Source organism: Colletotrichum higginsianum, chromosome 9 (genome assembly GCF_001672515.1).
Source record: "Colletotrichum higginsianum IMI 349063 chromosome 9, whole genome shotgun sequence".
NCBI classification, from domain to species: Eukaryota; Fungi; Ascomycota; class Sordariomycetes; order Glomerellales; family Glomerellaceae; genus Colletotrichum; species Colletotrichum higginsianum.
Window position 1 is genome coordinate 2,219,246 of NC_030961.1, and position 19,705 is coordinate 2,238,950.

Here is a 19,705-nt window from a genome sequence, read left to right on the forward strand (position 1 = left end):
TACCCTTGATGAGTATTCTATGTCGTTCCATGCGTCTATTGGTCTACGCCAAAAACCTTGACAGTGTTTGTCCAAGCTGCTTCGCAGATGTCTTCGACATCCACTTCTTTGATGCCTGCTACAGCCTTAGCGACACGCTCAATCATGCAGGGCTCGTTCCGACCCTTGATCATGGCACCCTCCTCCCACTTCTCCTTCTTGACGATCTTGAAGCGCTCGGGCACTTCGGGCTCCTTCTTCTGGTTCTTCTTCTTGCCCTGGGGCTTCTGAGCAGGTTCCGGCATCGCCGCCCCTTCTGCATTACCGTTGGCCTCTGGCTTCTTCTCGATCAGGTACTTGTAACCAAAATGGCTTGGCCGAATCTCGCACCACGGGCCGTCGGTCTCGATCATCATTCTGTCGAGTGCGATCTGTTTGACAACCTCACAATTCTCCTCAGTCTTGAAACTGCAGCCGTTGATGCCAATGTACAGGCCAAGGTCCATCAGCTCCCTGGCTTCCTCTAAGGTGCCAGTGAAACTGTGGACAACGCCGCCCTTCTCGAGCTTCTCAAGCTTGTTGCCGAATTTTTCCTTGAGAATTCGGACGAAGTCCTCGTGTGCGGCTCTCGAGTGAAGAAATAGGGGCAGCTGCGGCTTCGTCTCAAGAACGAGGTCGAGCTGCGCCGCGAAGGAGTGGGTCTGGATGGTCTTGGAGCAGTAGTGTAGTCGATCATAATCGAGACCGAATTCGCCAAAGGCGACGAGACCGGAACTGGAGGCGGTTGAGTCCTTAATGAGATTACGGAGCTCGGTGATGATGGCCTCCGTCTTGCCATGGTCCGGCTCATGGTGGTCCGGGATGGGCTTGGAAGGGTCCGGGTCGGTATGCACGCCCTCCGCGGCATCTTCCGAGCTGCTGAATATCGCACTGCTGCACGGGTGGATTCCAATCGTCGTATAGACGACGCCGGCTACAAGAGGAGGTCAGAAGTGGCAGGGCTTCCTTTAGTCATGAGTGTGTGACTCACGATACTGCTTCGCAATTTCTAGAGCGTCTCGAGAGCTAGTGAAGTCGGAGCCTGTGACGATCAGCTTGGAGCATCCGACCTCCTTTGCTCTTGAGATGACGCCGTCAAGGTCATTCGGGTGGCGTTGTTTGCCGTGATGCAGACCTCGGAAAATGGGATCGGCCAGGTTGATACCAATCTACTGGGTCATGGAGGTCATTACGCTGAAAGACGGGTTCCTAAGCTTGTGACGACTACACACATCGATGTACCTAGGCTTGTAGGCCGACTTGGGTGACTCTGCGGGAGTTGCCATTGTGACTATAGCGGACGACGACTGGAGAAATGCCCTCTTGGGCAGAGACTGAATGAAAGGTTGCGACCTTGCTTTGATGAGACTGAAAAGTGCGGTCCTCATGAGGTTTTTTTTTCCTTTTCCTGGAAACAGAAAACCAGTTCAGTCTTTGAAAGACATTTCTATTGAAACCGGCAAAAGTCTGGCTGATATAGCCGTGACGTCGTTTGGCCTCACAGTCAAACGGAGGCCATTTGATAGAAATTGGCCTCGCTCACGTGACACCGTGATGCAACAAACGCTTCGCGAAGTTAGCAGGGGAAAAGAGTGGACGCGTAAAGTGCCCGCCTAAAAAGATCCATTAAAGTGCATCGCGTCGTTCATAGTCAAGTGGGGTGACTTTTCAGCGCGCGCACTCTCAGACATTGGGATTTCAATTAAAGATTCTAGATGCATTCCCAGCAAGGCATTCAAACCCAAGACAGAAAGTCATTGGTCGTTGCAATCGGCAACCGGCAACCAGTCCAGCCGTGTCTGAAAGAGAATGGAAACAACATCCACAGTGGAGTTTGGACTTTGTCAGATTTGATTTCCAATCCTGGTGCTGCTTCAGACAAGTGGTCGCAGCTGCAAGAGCCTGCCTGCCACCATGTACCATGGAGTAATGTAATGAGGCAGGTACCTTGCAAAGAGTATCGAGCGTGTTCCAGTCGTTGTTGGCTCGGGGATGCGAACGTGAACCGAGGGGCACGGGCGGAGATGCCTGGCATTCGAGGCCTGAAGCCACTTTTCCCCAGCCAATCTGTTATTGATGCCTTGAACCTGCCCCCCTCGGGCCCCTGTCCAGTCGCGCTAAAATCCATTTGGCGTCGAACGCGTTTCTACGCGAACCTGGCCCTGCCATAAGTATCTGCAGCACCTCCTGGCAACTTTCTGCTCTTCTCTCCCCCTCCTACACAATCCAAACAGCAGCAACTCTTGACACCTTCTTCTTTTTACAAGACACAATCGTAATCCTTAGTCCTTCTGATACCCTCTTCTACAGCCATCACTTTCCTCCGTTCTATCGAGTGGACTACGTCTCCCACGAGGTGACCCAACAAACTCCCTTTCCCACATTCTCACAGCCGCACTCAGGCACCATGTTCGTGAGAAAGCGCGGTATGTTCGGGTTCGGACGCGTAGAACAAAGACGAGGAAACTAATCCGGCGCAGATGGTCGCCAAGAGCGCGTCCAGTTCGACAAGATCACTGCCAGAGTGTCGAGGCTATGCTATGGCCTCGACATGGAGCACGTTGACCCGGTTGCTATCACGCAGAAGGTCATTTCTGGTGTCTATGGCGGTGTCACCACCGTGCAGCTTGACGACTTGGTGAGCTCTATCCCCTCCCTTCAGGTTTCCGTCCCCCAAAACAGTTGCTGACAATCTCGCAAACAGGCCGCCGAGACCGCCGCGTACATGACCGTCACCCACCCCGACTACGCCATCCTGGCTGCTCGCATCGCAGTTTCCAACCTCCACAAGCAAACCAAGAAGCAATGGTCCGCCGTCGTCAGTGATCTCTATCACTACGTCAACCCTAAGAACGGCAAGGCGTCGCCCATGATTGCCAAGGACACATACGATGCCGTTATGAGGCACAAGGAAGAGCTCGACTCTGCCATTGTATACGACCGCGACTTCAACTACCAGTACTTCGGCTTCAAAACCTTGGAGAGATCATACCTCCTCAAGCTTGACGGCAAGATCGCTGAGAGGCCGCAACACATGATCATGCGTGTCGCCGTTGGCATCTGGGGTGACGACGTTGAGCGCGTCATCGAAACCTACAACTTGATGTCCAGCAAGTTCTTCACGCACGCCTCTCCCACACTCTTCAACGCTGGTACCCCACAGGCCCAGCTATCCTCCTGCTTCCTCGTCGACATGAAGGAAGATTCCATCGAGGGTATCTATGACACCCTCAAGACTTGCGCCATGATCTCCAAGATGGCCGGTGGTATCGGCCTGAATGTTCACCGCATTCGTGCCACTGGCTCCTACATTGCCGGCACCAATGGTACCTCCAATGGCGTTGTCCCTATGCTTCGTGTCTTCAACAACACGGCTCGCTACGTTGACCAGGGTGGTAACAAGCGTCCCGGTGCCTTTGCCATCTACCTTGAGCCTTGGCACGCCGACGTCTTCGACTTCTTGGATCTGCGCAAGAATCACGGAAAGGAGGAGGTCCGCGCTCGTGACCTCTTTCTTGCCCTCTGGATTCCCGATCTCTTCATGAAGAGAGTCGAGAAGAACGGAGACTGGACTCTTATGTGCCCCAATGAGTGCCCGGGCTTGGCCGACTGCTACGGCGAGGAGTTTGAGGCCTTGTATGAGAAGTACGAACAGATGGGCAAGGGACGCAAGACCATGAAGGCTCAGAAGCTCTGGTATGCTATCCTTGAGGCCCAGACCGAGACTGGCAACCCCTTCATGCTCTACAAGGATGCCGCCAACCGCAAGAGCAACCAGAAGAACCTTGGTACCATTCGCAGCTCTAACCTGTGCACTGAGATCATTGAGTACTGCGCTCCTGACGAGGTCGCTGTCTGCAACCTGGCCTCGCTCGCACTTCCCACTTTTGTTGACTACAACGAGGGTGTCTACGACTTCCAGAAGCTCCACGAGGTGACCCAGGTTGTTGTTCGCAACCTGAACAGAATCATCGACGTCAACCATTACCCCGTTCAAGAGGCTCGCAACAGTAACATGCGCCACCGCCCCATTGGCCTCGGTGTGCAGGGTCTTGCCGATGCTTTCCTGGCTCTTCGCATGCCCTTCGAGTCTCCCGAAGCCCGCGACCTCAACAAGAAGATCTTCGAGACCATCTACCACGCTGCCCTCACCATGTCTGTGCAGCTGGCTAAAGAGGAGGGCCCATACCAGACGTACGAGGGCTCGCCTGTCTCCCAGGGCATCCTTCAGTATGACATGTGGAATGTCAAGCCTTCGGACCTCTGGGACTGGGACTCTCTGAAGGAGCAGATCAAGCAGCACGGTGTCCGCAACTCTCTGCTCGTCGCGCCCATGCCGACTGCCAGCACTTCGCAGATCTTGGGCAACAACGAGTGTTTTGAGCCCTACACCTCAAACATCTACCAGCGCCGTGTCCTTGCTGGCGAGTTCCAGGTCGTCAACCCTTGGCTTCTTAAGGACCTTGTCGACATGGGCCTATGGTCCGATGCCATGAAGAACCGTATCATCGCCGAGAACGGTTCAATTCAGAACATTCCCAACATCCCCACAGAGGTCAAGGCTCTGTACAAGACCGTTTGGGAAATCTCCCAGCGTACTGTCGTTCAGATGGCTGCCGATCGTGGTGCCTTCATTGATCAGTCGCAGTCGCTCAATATTCACATGAAGGATCCCACTATGGGCAAGATCACCAGCATGCACTTCGCCGGCTGGAAGCTCGGTCTCAAGACGGGCATGTACTATCTGCGTACACAGGCCGCTGCTGCGCCTATTCAGTTCACCGTTGACCAGGAGGCGCTCAAGGTCACCGACAGCGCCATTGGCAAGGTTCTCAAGAAGCGCGCGCCGCCCCCAGGCCACGTCGCCGCTCCCGTTGTGAACGTCCCCAGGCCCATGTATGCGAAGAAGGACTCCTCTGCGCAAGACAACGGCATCCCCACACCCAGCGTCACCCCCCCTCCCCCGCGGACTGCTCCCGCGCAGAAGCCTGATACCATGAAGGCCGATGTAGCTGAGGGTGACAGCCCGAGAGCTTTGCCCACTGAGCCTGTCGAGAAGCTCAAGATCGAGGAGCTTCCGATCGCCGGAAGCAAGACACCTGATGCTGAGGACAAGACAGAAGACAGCAAGGAGCGTGAGATGGACATCTATTCCGAGGCTGTTCTTGCCTGTAAGTTGTGACTCCGCCAACTCGTCAATTGAAGCAGTTACTAACGTTCCTGAAGGCAGCATCGAGAACCCCGAGTCCTGTGTCATGTGCAGCGGATAAAGAGCACGGGCGGTATGATGGAATTGACGGCTGATGACACGCGTTGATGGCATATAAAGGGGTTCGGGGCATTTCACTGCGGGATCACGTTGGTAATAGTTGATTTTTGGGCTCATGAGGGTGGCATCGGTTAAGGACACCCCTATTTGTATTTGTTTCCACGCACAGCGGTCAGCAGAGGCTCACCCACCGGCGGACCGGATTCTCGTGCCGTACATGTTGTATTGTCTCTGTCTGGGTATCCCGATAGTACACAGTCTGGCGTTGGGATGAATTCCTGGTTGGTATCTCGTCTTCTTGCAGTAGTATAAATGTTTTGCCTTCATCAGACAACTCCTTCTGGTGCTCGCTGGCCGGCCGAGCCTGGTGATTTGTGATATGCTTCGCTTGTTTTTGAGACATATTGTCTGCGAGGCCTCCTCGCTGTGTGACATCAACGCCACCAACCGAACCGAGACATGTCGGCGTTGAGTGGTCTAGCCAAGCCCGTTGCACGGAGATAACTTCCGTCTTGTGTCCCTGCTTTCCTTTCTGCACGTCGAGCTACCTGCGCTAGCCTAGGCAATGCATGTGCGCGGGGCATGCCGGGACCGATCGTGACAACATTTAAGCGGGACTCTCAGCTGTGCAGGGCCAACACATATACCGGTCTACAGAGGCTGGTCGCGCTTGTCGGGCCTTGCCACAAAATGCTCCAGGCCAGGCTTAAGGACCCTTGGCTAGTGGAGATGGGACGCCCGACCTCTTCCCCCCCGACGGCCACATCGCACACGTAGAGATTGAGTTCTTAGCCACGGTCTACGTCATCCGAATCCAAGGCATTCCGCCTGAATTATACAGGAAAAGAATTGGGCCCCGGTCACGTAGACCATTGGCATTTCACCGCCACGGGCCGATGAACAGGGCCGAGATCGTCACGCTCCCGCTTTCAGTGTCATTTATCGGAAGGTTGGCCTGGCGGTAAACAATGAGTCTGGGTGAGACGACGACAGCTGTATTTCCGTACTTTTTTGGAACTCTGACGGCAAAATTGACCCGTTGCCTTCAACGGCACCTTTTCTCGACCCGTGCTCGCCAAGAACCTAACCCGTCCGCGCCCGCGGTAAACCCGTGTCCCCAGACAGGCCTTTCCAACCCGCAAGTCTTTTCCCCGGATTTAAGGGATTCAATGGGGGCCGACCTACCCGTTCTAACGACACATCTGCCAGTAGTTGCCAGTCTTCGTTGGGTTGCAACTCTACATCATTCGCGACATCCCCTCTCTTTGGCATGCCGCAGTTGTGTCATTTGTTCTTGGTTGTTTCACACTATTCTCGGCTGTCCGCGTCGTGTCACTGAGACAGACAGCGCAACAGTCGCACCTTCTTGGATCACACGAAAAGGGGGCCAGGCGGCTGTCTGCTTCCTTATGCGACTTCAAAGGTTAAGGCCATTTGAGAGAGTAGGTAAGTGCAAGAAAGGCCATCGGCGGTATGTGTTTCGAGCGACGGGCACTTGAAGGAAGAACACATCGATTGGCACATGGACCACAATGTGAAGATTTAACAAGTCGGCGGGGACGACACGTTCTCCCCGGTCCGCGTCGCACACCACTCGCTTCCAGTATAGCAAAGTCGGTGTGGCCAGGGTTTGGTATGGCCCGTTTGTGGTGTTTCGTCGGTAAGACCAAAAGCCGATTCGAAAAGGGTAGTGTTCCAATTTTAGGGCTTTCTGAGAGAAGCCACGATGCGTTGTTGAGTGCCCGAGGGGTCGGTGGGTGGCTGGTGTCGTTCAGATCGACGTCCGGATCGGCCACTGAAGATTCCAATATGTCAGTGTCACTGTGATCAACATCCAACGATGGCTGACGGTTTGATTTCGATGCGCGTGGGGCTGGGGAATTTTCAACAGGCTCATTTCTCTTGTCTCAGAGCATATGCCCCGAGATTGCTGACCCTTCCCCGATGGTTGGGTAGACACAGAGATTTGCTTATTTCGTTCGGCGGACCGAGTGCGCTGGTCTAGCGTTGAAGGTAAGGAGCTCAAGTACATCAATCGGGACTGTCTCTAGGCTCTGCCTGCAGGACAGACCCTTGGCAAGCTGAGGAAAGAGGACACCCTCGCCCCCCCCCCTCCCCCGGTACCACCAAAGTTCGAACAGAGGACTTAGTCTTGGCAGTCACCAGCCCCTAGCGCATGTGGCAGCGTGGGCAGAGTGAAAGCGCACAACGTTGGGCAACCCAAGGGCGGTGTTGGTGGGACGGGACGGATGTGCCGATACTGAAAGGGCGATGCAGCTGGGTTCGCTGCTTAGGAATGGTTGGGGCCTTCAGGTTCCACGCGCTGATGATTTTCCAACGTCATGTAGCGTGATTAGCAGATTGTTTGTAGCACACTGATTGTCAAACTGTATTTTCGTTCTAAAAGTCAGGATTTGAAAACAATTCTTGGGTGTTTTATATGCCAGACGACGTCGTCGATATTGGTAAACCAGAAGCAGGAAGTTTTTGAGTCGCAGGGAGTCCCGACGCAAGGGAGTCGAGCATACTCTAATGGCATCCGACGAAGCAAGCTGCATAAGATAAAGTGTGGGCTGGAATGTGGGAATTGACTTTTCGATTCCCCAGCGCCCCCTCCCTCCCCCTTGCCATTCCCCTCTGCCCGTCCTTTCCCTTTTGGCAAAGTCTGGCCAATCAAGAGTCATGTACCTGAGTGTGGATCGACCTGGTGCCACAAGGGAAAACTCCTAGTAACATTGGCGAATCAAACGCGTCCATCTACGCTAGATTGACCTCACCGTCCTTACGTAGCTGCGGTAGCCACGCAGCCTCCACCCCTTGCCAGCTAGCAATTGTTTCCTTGATTCCCACTTCGTCTTCCACTCCGTGGCCAACCGGCCCCCGCCCACGATGGCATTTCCCTTCTTGTTTGCCACGACCTGCTGTACGCCTTATCGTCGTCACTTTCTGGGCTGACTGCCGACTTCCGGCTGCCTCTTCCTTGGTTAACAGCAAATTCACACTAGCCATCACCACAATGCACTCGAATCAAGGCTATCGTGATGCACAAGCTGCAACCGCTACTTCCTGATGCCAGAGGAGCGGGTGTGGTTCTGAACTGAGACGTGAGGACTTGAAGCCTTCGGGTGCTTCCAGCCCCGGAATTTGTTTCGAGAACGTTCGTCACCCTGTCCCTGTCGCTACTGACCCTCCCCTCCTGACTCCGGAAGAGACAGACCTCGGGTACCTGGCCTCTAAGCCGGTGCCGAGGGTTCGAAGGCTAGCATTGACACGGCATCGTCCTCGGTGGTACGGCGCGCCGTTGTTGACTCGGCTTGCGATAAGGTCGCAACTTTCTGGTTGCTGGGAGCACGGAGTCATAAACAGAGAGCGAAAGGGTTTGCTTCCCATCTTGCCTCGCTTTAGCCTACAGGATCGCACGTTCCCCAGCCTTCCTATAAGTGAGGTGTTTGATAGCGTTGCAGTGAGGGGGACAGCGTCAAAGTGTGTCAGGGCTCACGTCGAACGATACCACATGGCACCGCGTCTTGTTGCGCCTTCTTCGAAGCTTAGGCGGGAAATTTGGAAGCTGAATTTGGGAGCCGGTCAGGGTTACATCAGACTATCCTGACTGAGCAGGATCGCGTTCGATTCCAAAACTAGGTCAAATCTCTCATCTAACTCTGCGACCCAGCCCCCATTGTTTCTCGAGATCGCGGCTCAAAGGCAATCTTTTCATGAGACACCTTGATGAGAGCTCATCGCTCCGCCTGACAGGATGGCGTAGCTCGGGTTCCGTAGCGCGAGTATTCAGCTGTCCTAAAAGTGAAATCGAATATAACAAAAGGTAGTGGAGAAAAGACATGATGTGGTCCGTCCCAGCTGAGCTGCCAACCGTTAGGCCAATGACCCTCGGATCCTGGTAGCGCCTTTGGGTCAAGATACAGCTTGGTCTCCGTGGCTGATGTCCGATGTCTTGAGCAGGGTTCTCTGCAGGGACTGTCGACGTGGAGCAACAAGCTTTGCATGGGGCCGAGAGCTGTGAACGTCAATCCAGCGCCACTTTCCTGCAGCACCAGGTGAAGCCCATATCAGATATCCACATGAGCAAATCACATCAGCTCCGGGTGGCTTCTCATTTGTTGGCTAGCGCCGGGACAACGTCAGGACAAGCGCGAGAGGCAAACCCAGTTCAGGTTCAAAGAGGGCCACGACGACATGGCTCTCTCCAGACTCCAGTTGCTAAGGCAAGGCAGTGCAAGGGTATCAGGCGATGTTCATGGATTAGGGATGACATATGTCACTTGCCGTAGGTGCTTCCGCCTAGGATTCTCTAGCCGGCCAAGAAAAGGCCGGGTGAGCTCAGATCAACAGGGTCGCAAAGTCGGTCGCAAAATGGGAAGGAGCAGCAGCACCGGGTCCATACGCCGTTGTCGTCGTCGTCGTCGTCGTCGTCGTATGTGCTTCCCAACTGCAGCCCGATTGTCTTCCCATGTCTTCCATCCCACTGACTTTAAAAACAGGAAGGCACCTTCCTTCTGGTTACCTTCCCTTCCCCCTTGGTCTTCATTCAAGGCACTCTACTCCACGTGACTTTGTTATTTTCCAGGCGCGTTAGGTACATACCTGGAATATTTTCCGCCCTGCCGCGACTCACCTCGTCTCAACTCACCTCAACCACTTCGCCTTTTTATCCCCCATACCTCACACCACATTTCTCTCGTCGTCCACACAATTTCGTTGCCGAAAAACTCTCTGGTCCATACATCTCGAAAGTCTCTCAGAAGAAAAAGCAGCTAAACACCCAGCACATCAATACCCCTCGTAGGTAAGTCAATACATCACCAGTGTCTCTATCATAAACTCCTTGGGAGCAATTTTATCCCTTTTAAACACCTCTTGCACTTTCATCTGCCCTCTTCACAAATCATCTTCCATCATTCTGCCACTGGGTTTCCAGGCAAATAAGGAACAGCCTGAGCAACACGGGAATCTACGCGCTCTTGTGCAATTTCAGGCCTGTCTTGTTCTTTCCCGGTCACACTGCGCCTTTCCCTCAGTCGCAACTTCCTAAATCTGCGTAACACTTATTTCCTTCGCCACCTTCCTTAGGTACCTTACCGACCTGCCTTCCTACTGCCTTTTTCCTTTTCCCCATCTACCACCCACAAAGATTCCTTCTTTTCCACCTTTACCATCTCTCTCACTCTCCAGCATCACCAACCTCTGCGCTTTCACTATTTCAAACACAAACGCTCTCTTGAGGTAGTTTTGCTTGTTGCCCACCCTCTCACCTTTGTGGTTGCGCTGGCGTTCTTTCTTGGCCATTACCCTCTGGTTGCAAAATCTCAAGCTTCTCTAACCTTTCATTCACATAGGTCCATCTCGTCAACATCAGTTGTTACACTTCACTCACTCCAACAAGTCTTACGGATTCATCCACCGACAACCATTCACAATGAAGTCCGCTATCTATCTTGGCGTTGGCCTTCTCTCTGGTGCCATGGCCCAGAACAACCTCGCCGGCTGCGGTGTAAGTGCTTTTGTCTTATCTTTTACACATTCCCTTTTACTACTTCCAACTCCCCTGCCATCCACCATCCACCATCGCCTGGGCTGGGCTGTGTTAGGATCCAGGTACCTGTAAACTTGTACTTTGGATTCTAGCATCTGTGGGGAATGGGTCATGTGTGTGTGTGTGTGTGTGTGTGTGTGTGTGTGTGTCTTGAGAATCCAATATTCTAACATCATGTTTTTTGGAACAGACCGGCTGCATCCAGAGCATGCAGGGCCTTGCCTCCGACCTTGGCTGCACCGCTGGTGACACTGCCTGCCTCTGCCGCAACCCCAACTTCACCTATGGCATCCGCGACTGCTCTTTCCAGTCCTGCCAGGAGTCTGGTGATGCTCAGCAGGCTGTTGCCGCTGGTGTTGAGCTCTGCCGCCGTAAGTCATAGCCCCCAACTTGCAGCCTGGGAATTGTCCACTGAATGCCTATTCCAGAGGCTGGTGTTGCTGTTGAGGTCACCCCTGGTGTCACTGTCACCCAGCCCACTGGCACTGCGATCGTCACGGCCACTCCCGTTGTCTCTTCGGTCTTCTCTGTCATCACCTCTGGTGGCAGCACCTTCTCCACCTTGGTCGGAGAGACCACTGTCACTCCTGCTGCCTCTAGTGGTGGCGAGACCGCGACCCCTAGCCCGGTCACGACCTCGACCTTCACCACTGTCATCACCAGTGGCGAGTCTGTCATCACCTCTGTCGGCGAGACCACCATCTTCGGTGTTGGCGGCGTCCCCGGCGCTTCCTCCATCCCTGCCTCGGCTGTCACCACCGCTCCGGTTGTTAGCACCATCACCAGCGATGGCACTGTCATCACCTCCGTTGTTGGCTCGACCACCGTCTTTTCCTCACTCACTGGTTCTGAAGCTTCTGGCGCTCTCTCCAGCCAGGCCAGCGAGGCTTCCGAGTCCGCTACTGACACTGACACTGCCACTGCTACCGAGACTGCCACCGAGACCGAGACTGCCAACCAGTCTGAGACTGGCTCGGCCACCAGTGCCTCTGAGAGTGGCAATGTAAGATACACATGATTCTTAGCATGGCTATCTATCCCCTGAATGATGCTAACATTTTTTCAATCTAGGCTGCCAAGCAGACTGCTGTCCCGGTTGCTGGCTTCCTGGCCGCTGCCGGCTTCGCCGCCATGCTCATCTAAGCCTTTCGCTCGGATGACTTGGACTCGACTTTCTTGCTTTTCTACGCGCACTTTGCGGCAAATACCCGCCTGGACCCGTAATCTTGGTTTCGACGTCCGGATTCATCCTCGCTTTTCTTCCAATTCGAACCTGACACGACACGATTGTGATGGGCACATTTTAGGGAAATGGGATGGAAAGATGAGGTGTGGAACGTAGGCGGATCGGATTCTATTCGGGGGGGGGTCCAATAGGCACACATTGAGTTTTCTGGCCGTCAATTTTCAGGCGGCAATCAACGATTGATTGATGATACGAATCGAATGGCTTCACATCAGGAACGTAATGAAGTAACGGATAATATCCACTGCGGTTTTGCTAGCCATTATAGGCACATCATTGGCATTTGGCCGTTAAACGGTGGAGATAGTTGGGGACGTTTTATCCAAACGTAGCAACGCATTTTCACCCTGCCTGACGAAGCTTTGGCTCTGCACATTCTGGCGGTACCACTTTTCGTGATGTTCAGCTTTGTCCATGTTGACCGTCACGCTATTGCTCCACGACGCATCTCTCAATACCAAGTGCTATTCGCAGCATGAGAGTGATTCAGGAGGCTGCAAAGCCTTGAGGGTATCATGATTACTTGCACACTAACCTACTGCCATATACATACAAGCTTAGGTTTTACGCCGACTGTTTCTTCAGGCGGGCCAGCTTGGCAGCGAGGCTAGCCTTGACGTCTTCGTCACTGTCCGAGTCAGACCCAGAGCTGCTCGTCATACTCTCGTCGTCGTCCTCTTCGCCCAGGCTTTCCTCGGCGATGATCTGCTCGACGGCGGCGGCGAATCTATCGACGTCCTCGTCGGCCACGTCGCTCTCCTCCCCATCGCTCGGCAGCTCGCCCTCTTCGAGGTTGCGCCGGCCTTTCTTGCCCCCTTTGCCGAAGCCCCCTCTCTTGCCCGATGCCGGGGTTTCGCGCTTGCGTTTCTGCGTGAGACGCACCGGTTTCGGCTCGTCCAGGAGAGATTCCGGCAGCGTGGCGCCGGTCTCGACGACGTAGATGGTGGGGAACTCGAGAACCGTCATGTCACGCAACGCATCGCCGAGAGGCACCGTCGCGTCGACGGCGTGGACGACCGTCTTCCCCGCCGCGGACGTCGCCGCGGACGTCGTGCCCGCGAGGTAGAACGCGTACCGGCTCTTCTGCGCCTCCTCCTCCTCCGTTGTTCCCGTGTAGGGAGCCACGCCGGTGTGAGGGTTCCAGGCCCCGCGTGCCGAGGTCTGCATGCAGAAGCGACCCGGGTGCCAGGCGCCGGTCTCCGTGTCCTGGGCCGTGGCAAGAGACTGACCCGGCTTGTGCTGGTGTTTGCGCCGCTTCTTGGGGCGGGATGCGTTGTCGTTGGTGCCGTCCTGCGCCTCGTCGCCGCCACCGTTGTTGTTATCGTCGTCGTCGTGTTGCTTCTGGCGTTGTTGCTCCTTTCTGGCCTGCTCGTCGTGGAAGAACCTCTGCCCCCAGGCAAAGGCTTTGTACAGCGGAACATCGTCGAGCGCCTTGGCCAGTATTCGCTTCGTTCGGTTCTTGGCTTCGTCTCCCTCTTGCTGTTGCTCCATCGTCTCGCTTCCGGCCCCTGTGCCGGGGGGAACCAGCAGCCACTCAACCTGCCAGTTGATCCGGCCCGAAGCCTTGCTAAAGTTTGTGCCGTTCTCCTTCTGCCTCGCCATTCCCGTCGGTGCGCGCCTCAACAAGATGCCAAACTTGCTCAACCTCTTCTTGAACGGCATCGACATGAGCGCCTCCTGCCTCGCGCTGCCGCCGTCACCCTTCAGCACCTCCGTCACGAGGACTCTCTTCTTGCGGCCATCCCGCCCGGTCTTCCACTGCACGCTGCGGACCTCGATGGGCCGCAGGTCCTCTGGGCGCAGGAGCTGCCTCTCCTCGACAATCTCCTTCTCGGAGCGCTGCACGGCGCGCTCAATGCCCGAGAGGAAGTTGAAGTCGTGGTCTACGCCGGCGGCGGTCTTGAGCTTCGACGGGGGGACATAGGCCGTCGCGTCGCGGATGCCGTTGCAAGAGGACCAGGCCTTGTGGCGCTTCGTGCAGGCGAGGGAGCAGGTGCGGATCGTACAGCGCGGACACTTATACCTGGGTGGCTCAACATGGCAGATTGCGCAGAGGCTAGTGAGGAGGGGGTCGGCCATGGCCGCTTCAATTGGGGGTATGTTTCGATAAGGAAGAGGGTGCAGTATACGAAAGATTCTGCCGTCGTAGTGTGCTAGTTTTATTTGAGCAAGTGGAGGAAACTACTGTACAGCTTAGCTGCTCGTCGAGTACGCGATGTTGGAGGTGCGATGTTGATGCAGACCCAGGATGCAGATCGCGGGAACTTTTTTTGTTATCGCATAGCTTATCGGCGAAGTGTAACCGGGATATCCATCTCCGCCAGGGTAAAGTATTTTCCGATGCCGTTGAACAAGGCTTTGACCACTGGTGCGTTAAACGACGGATGCCACCCGTCCTCACAGGAAAGCAGCCCCCAGTATCTACAGTTTTGATGTTCAACAAGATCATATGAATACATACAGCTACCTCTGTGGCTGCTGTAGAATATCTTCTCGATTAATCGCCCTTGCCCGCTTCACCTTACCAAGGTTCACACACAGCTCTGATCAGCGAGCAGCTCATGTACGGTCCAGTTCTCAAGTAATATTCCAAACCTTAAAGAAGGTTCCAAACAACTATCTTACATTCAACAGCCTTTTGAAAATGGAATTGCATTCAAATGCAAGTGTGTCTGTCGGGCCATAGGGCAGACAGCCGACAGAGGAACAGCACTCCTTGCGCCTCCAGCAACGCAACGGCAGCCTTGTGTTCGTTTGGGTGCGTTTTATCACATGTTCCGTGAGGTGTAAGTGGACAGCACCAGCCCTGGTGCCGAGCTAGGAAGACATATCAGCCATGCCAATAACGCGGTGTTTTCAATCCTGTGCTATTTGCTGGGTCCACTGGAGCTTAACTTCACAGCAGCCAGGAACCCACTCAGGCTTCCATTTGAATTGTGCTTCGTGAATCCCAATAACATCTGCAGGTAGGCACGCGACAGTGTAAAGAAAGTAAACTTTCATTGGAGTGCATATTTGCGATACTGGTGTTATTTACCGGCATCCAGTAGATCTTCCGACTCGTCAATGCTGGATGTGTCCGTCAGACCGATGGTTGTTGTCAGTTGTGCATACACTGTTGTGAGTGTGTGGTGAGTGCAACATTATTGGATCGGCTCTGCCGCTCGAGGGATCGTCTCCCTCAACCCCTTTATCTTGGTTGTCTCGGGGAGTCATGCCAACGGCCTTGATCTTGAGACTCACCTCACAGCGTGTAGGTAATCAAAAGTTACTGTCGTAGACTTCTTGTTTCGAGCGACATCGTTGACTGGAAAGCTAGCGGTAAGTGCGCTGAAACCACGTCTTACAGGTCACTCCACTTACTCCAGGTTGTCCTTCATCCAGGGGGAAGGTTAATAATGGCAACACATGCTTAGCCAGGCCTGTCTGTTTACCTTCCATCGGTGTTGGTTAAGAAACGAGGGCCAGACCTCGTTTAGAATGCAGGTTAGATGTGGAGAAGCGAGGAAACCCTGATCCTCCTTGGGTGCTCAAGAGACGAAGGTTTGTGAGTAGGAGATCGCAATCCTCACTCAAGACTCGAATAGGCCGGATTGGTAGTTGGGGACACCCCACGTTTCACCCTTTTGCCTTTGTCACCTACATCTGCAGTAAGTGGGACAGACACTTGATTCATGAAAACAACACATTCCATAGGACGGATGGACGTTTCTGTTGTAGGCAACAAAAAGACCCTTCACCTATGCTTTCATCTCAGCAACCATGGGTACGGTAGCGTCTTTAAATTTTCGCTAGATTTGGATATTGGGCAAGGAGGAACATGAAATGAGCCTAGCAAAAGATTTGCACCCTCATAAGATACAAATGATGTAACATCGTGAGAAAATACAGCCCGTCCTCCGGCAAGCACTGTTTAATTATCCCAGTGCGAAAGGACAGATTGGACGGTTGTCTCCTGGAGAAAAAGAAAGACAAAGAAAAAAAAACGGGCAAGAAAGCTAACGCCGTATACAACATAAATTTTGTTGACGACCGCCTGTCGCATAGGAAAAGGTATAAGGCAAAAAGATGCATGCACAGTGTCGGTAAATCGTCCTCCCCGTTGACTTCAAGGGAAGAAGGTCTCTCCCTGGTCGTTCGTTACTCCTCCTGACAGATCATGGCATGACCGCCCTAGGGTGACCGTTTAGCGGGTGCCACCCAGGGCACTGATACGGGCGCCGGATGGGCGGTGAATGAGGCTGTCGGTGTGTTTGCCAACAGATTGCTGGGGCATCGTCTCGGACTCGCTGCGGTCCTCGTCGAAATCCTCATCGTCCTCGACGATCTTGGTGGGGATGTCCTGGTGGATCATGTACTGCTGACTTGACCGCTCAGGGGTCGCGGCGCTGGAAGCGAATGACATGGCCGTGCTGCTTCGGTTTGGGACCAGGTCCGGGGTAGGGGGGATGCTGGATATCCGACCAGAGGCGGGGTGGAGGAGGCTGTCGTCGCCCATGTCGGACGTCGCATTTGACTGCGTCTCGTGACCATCGTCGCTGTGGGTAGCGGACAAGTTGCTGCGACGGCGCTGAGCGCGAAGTCTGGCGGCGCTGGCGGCGCGTTCATCAAAGTCGGCATCCTGAGCCAGCTGCAGGCCCTCAACGGCAGCCTGGCATTGCTCAGCAATGTTGCGGATGATGTGCGCGATGGCATCCGTCTTGTCCTTGAGGTGGCGGTCTGCCACGTCCTTGAAACTCGAAGCAGAGAGTCTCTTGTTTGCCTGGGCGGCAGCTGAGAGGAGACGGGCCTGGTTGGCATCAGCGTCCCTGGGGGAGACGCCGTCCTCACCGACCTCCGGCTCGAAGCCCTCTTCAATCTCACGCTCCAAGTCGTCAGGCTTGGTCAAAGACTGGACCAGGTGCTCCATGTGGTGACTCTGTCCGCCTATTAAGCTGCGAAGATGCAGCACGACACGGCGAGCCTCGTCACGTTGTCTGAGAATGGTGACGTTGGTGTGCTGAAGAGCAGCAAGCTCCTTCTTGTTGCGCTTACGTTCGCGTTCAAGCTCCTCGGCAATCTCCTGTTGGAGGACGAGGGCCTCGAGTGCGTCGTCGCGCTGCTTCTCGGTAGCACCAAGACGGACATTGAGACGTCCGTTGTCATCTTTTTGCTGGTCGATGAGACTTGCGAGACGCCTGTTCTCCCTCTTGTGCGTCTCGATCTTGGCCTTAAGATCCTGGGTTTCCTTGGTGAGCTGTTCGGCGAACGCCTGGAACTTGAGAAACTATTCACACAGTTAGTCAGTACACTCTCCCGCTTCTTGCGTGTATGGAAACCCACCTGCTGTTTCCAGCTCTCGAGCTCCTCGTTGAGATAATTGTTGCGCTTGGTGACCTTGTTGAGCTCGGTGTCCATGCGACCCTTCAGGTTGATGAAATCCTGCCAGGCCTCGAGGGCATCGCGAGAGTACTGGTTCCTCTCGCGGACAATTTCGTTGAGGTGCCTCATCGAGACCTTTGTCATCAAAGGCTTCTTGACGGAGCCGCCAAAGACAGCCTTAATGCCAGTGTTGCGACCCATCTTCTCGCAGACGTGGTCCATGACAGCCATGACGGAATCCTGACTCCACCACTCGGGGTCCTGAATGGACTCAACCTCACCACGCATCACGATGATCTGGCCGGCGGGGACGAGCTTGCCACCGCCATACGCAGACCGAAGATGGGGGGGGACGCCGGAAGGAGTGACATCGCCATTGAGAGACTGGGTGAGACGGGTGACAAACTTGTTGCGCTGGCTGGGATTTAGCGCGGTCGGAGGGCTGGAGGTGAGCACAAAGTTGCGGTCGAGATCAACCACCAAGGCGTCGGTCGGCGCAGTGAAGAGAGAGCGGCACTCGGCGGTGATGCCTAGAATGTAAGGGCCCGGCTCCTGAACCAAATCCTTGGCATGACGAGCATGCACAACAGGCACATAGAGCCCACTCCATTCGTAAACGCGAACGCAATATCGAACAGTCTCTGCAGCCATGGTAAGCATGGCCGGGTAGTGACTAACGAAGATGATGCGGCGGGTGGGCGAGATGGCGGCCTCGATAACACCAACAATGTTGGGGATGGACAGGCAGCAGAACAAGGGCCACATGGCAAAGTTCTGGAAGCCAGTGGGTGATGAGGGGAACTGGTAGCAAAGAGCGTAGTCCTTCATATCAATCCTGACGAGGTCGTTGAGTCTCGGGGCCGGGAAGCTGAGGATGCGCGAGACCTCCTCGGCGTGAAACAAGTTGGTCGCCTTGTTCCAGTGGATCCACATGCCTCGCAAGTAGTCTCCAAGAAGGTTGTACAGCGGGTACCGAGACAGAAACGACAGGCAGTACGGGATCCAGTACGTCTCGTCAGGGTTGTCGTAGTAGTCGGGCTCGGTTCTCTTGCGCAGATCGCGAATTGTCTCGGCCCTCTTCTCGTCGGCTCGCGACCACACACGCAGACAGATACCGTACAAGGTGTGAGACGAGTCCTGCTGCAAGACGAAAGCATGGTGGACACAGTGAGGCTGGCTGCGGCCGGTGCAGATCTCAACATCGTGGGGGAAGCAAGCCTGTAAATCTGTAAGTTACGCCAAACGCTAGACAAAAAAGATGACATTCGGTCACTGACCCGCATGGCAGCGTGCAGGGACCTCGCGATCTCGTTATCCTGCTCCAGCCTGGGACTGCTTCCGAGAATCTCGGGCAGCCAGAATTGACCAACAGCACCCTTCATGTGACCAATCTTGCCTTGGGCGGGAGCGGGAGCCTTAACCCATTGGGAAGGTTCTCTGCCGACACCGCAAACCATGTAGGCGTGAGTAAGTGTCTTGGGAGTCCGCTGCTGGGGCTTCGCGTTCAGTGTCGAGGGAATCGGCTGGGTGATGCGCGAGTGGAGAGAAGAGGTGCGGCTCGGGATGATCAGATTGTTGTCGCCCTGATCACGGGTGGTAGGTCGGCCATCGCGGTCGCCGGTCCGCGGGCGGGTGAAGGACGAGTGTGCGTGCAGCGAAGGCGCCATTTCGTCGGGAATTAATCGTTCTTGAAGGAAGAGGAAGAAGGTATATCAAATGTAAAGTGGTGCAGTTGGATTCGAGGGAGCGAGAAGGGCGGCCTGGCTGTATAGGTTCCAGGCGGTACACGAGGTGACCAGCGTGTCGAATGAGAAGGCGATGATGAAATCGCCGAATTAGGAGGGCAGGTAAAGCACCCGGAGAGCAAGCTCTCGTCACGGTATCGTCGTCGGAGTCGTTGATCAAAAGGCCGCCATTCGAAAGAGCCTCTGACAGAGCAACGTCGATTGTCCGGTCTGGTTGAGCGACAATTGAGGCTCAGGCACAGACGAGTTGCTTGACTGACTGGACTGCTCGGTGACAGGTGGGGGAGAGAAGAAACATGAGAGGAGGAAGGAAGGGGAAGAAGTCAGAGTTGAGACAAGAAGAGGCTGTTCGGGCTGGAGTAAAAGGAGAGACTGTGTGTCAGGGGGGTGGGGTGTTGGGATAGGATAACCGGGGAGGGGGGCAGAAATCAGAGACCGGGGGAGCGTGGGAGGGTGTGCCTGAGAGAAACGAGTGCAGATGGCGAAGGTGTGCGCCACTGGCGGGCGAGCTA

General features: G+C 54.8%; 5 protein-coding genes across 5 annotated transcripts; 2 read left to right on the forward strand and 3 right to left on the reverse strand.

The window, feature by feature from the left end:
- Positions 1 to 35: 35 nt before the first annotated feature.
- On the reverse strand, positions 36 to 1,304 carry CH63R_12885 (TatD family hydrolase; the record flags this gene model as incomplete). Its single annotated transcript, XM_018307859.1, has 3 exons — positions 36 to 952; positions 1,010 to 1,187; positions 1,251 to 1,304. The coding sequence occupies 3 exons, from the start codon at positions 1,302 to 1,304 to the stop codon at positions 36 to 38; spliced, it is 1,149 nt and encodes a 382-aa protein (XP_018152276.1).
- A 1,121-nt stretch (positions 1,305 to 2,425) lies between these two features.
- Positions 2,426 to 5,288, forward strand: CH63R_12886 (Ribonucleoside-diphosphate reductase; the record flags this gene model as incomplete). The annotated part of the gene is made up of 4 exons (XM_018307860.1): positions 2,426 to 2,444; positions 2,499 to 2,656; positions 2,723 to 5,189; positions 5,245 to 5,288. The coding sequence occupies 4 exons, from the start codon at positions 2,426 to 2,428 to the stop codon at positions 5,286 to 5,288; spliced, it is 2,688 nt and encodes an 895-aa protein (XP_018152277.1).
- A 5,436-nt stretch (positions 5,289 to 10,724) lies between these two features.
- Positions 10,725 to 11,984, forward strand: CH63R_12887 (CFEM domain-containing protein; the record flags this gene model as incomplete). Its single annotated transcript, XM_018307861.1, has 4 exons — positions 10,725 to 10,799; positions 11,032 to 11,212; positions 11,270 to 11,844; positions 11,913 to 11,984. The coding sequence occupies 4 exons, from the start codon at positions 10,725 to 10,727 to the stop codon at positions 11,982 to 11,984; spliced, it is 903 nt and encodes a 300-aa protein (XP_018152278.1).
- Positions 11,985 to 12,651: 667 nt separating this feature from the next.
- On the reverse strand, positions 12,652 to 14,166 carry CH63R_12888 (HIT zinc finger; the record flags this gene model as incomplete). The annotated part of the gene is made up of 1 exon (XM_018307862.1): positions 12,652 to 14,166. The coding sequence occupies one exon, from the start codon at positions 14,164 to 14,166 to the stop codon at positions 12,652 to 12,654; it is 1,515 nt and encodes a 504-aa protein (XP_018152279.1).
- Positions 14,167 to 16,273: 2,107 nt separating this feature from the next.
- CH63R_12889 (DENN domain-containing protein) lies at positions 16,274 to 19,115 on the reverse strand (the record flags this gene model as incomplete). The annotated part of the gene is made up of 3 exons (XM_018307863.1): positions 16,274 to 17,353; positions 17,410 to 18,666; positions 18,726 to 19,115. The coding sequence occupies 3 exons, from the start codon at positions 19,113 to 19,115 to the stop codon at positions 16,274 to 16,276; spliced, it is 2,727 nt and encodes a 908-aa protein (XP_018152280.1).
- Positions 19,116 to 19,705: the final 590 nt, after the last annotated feature.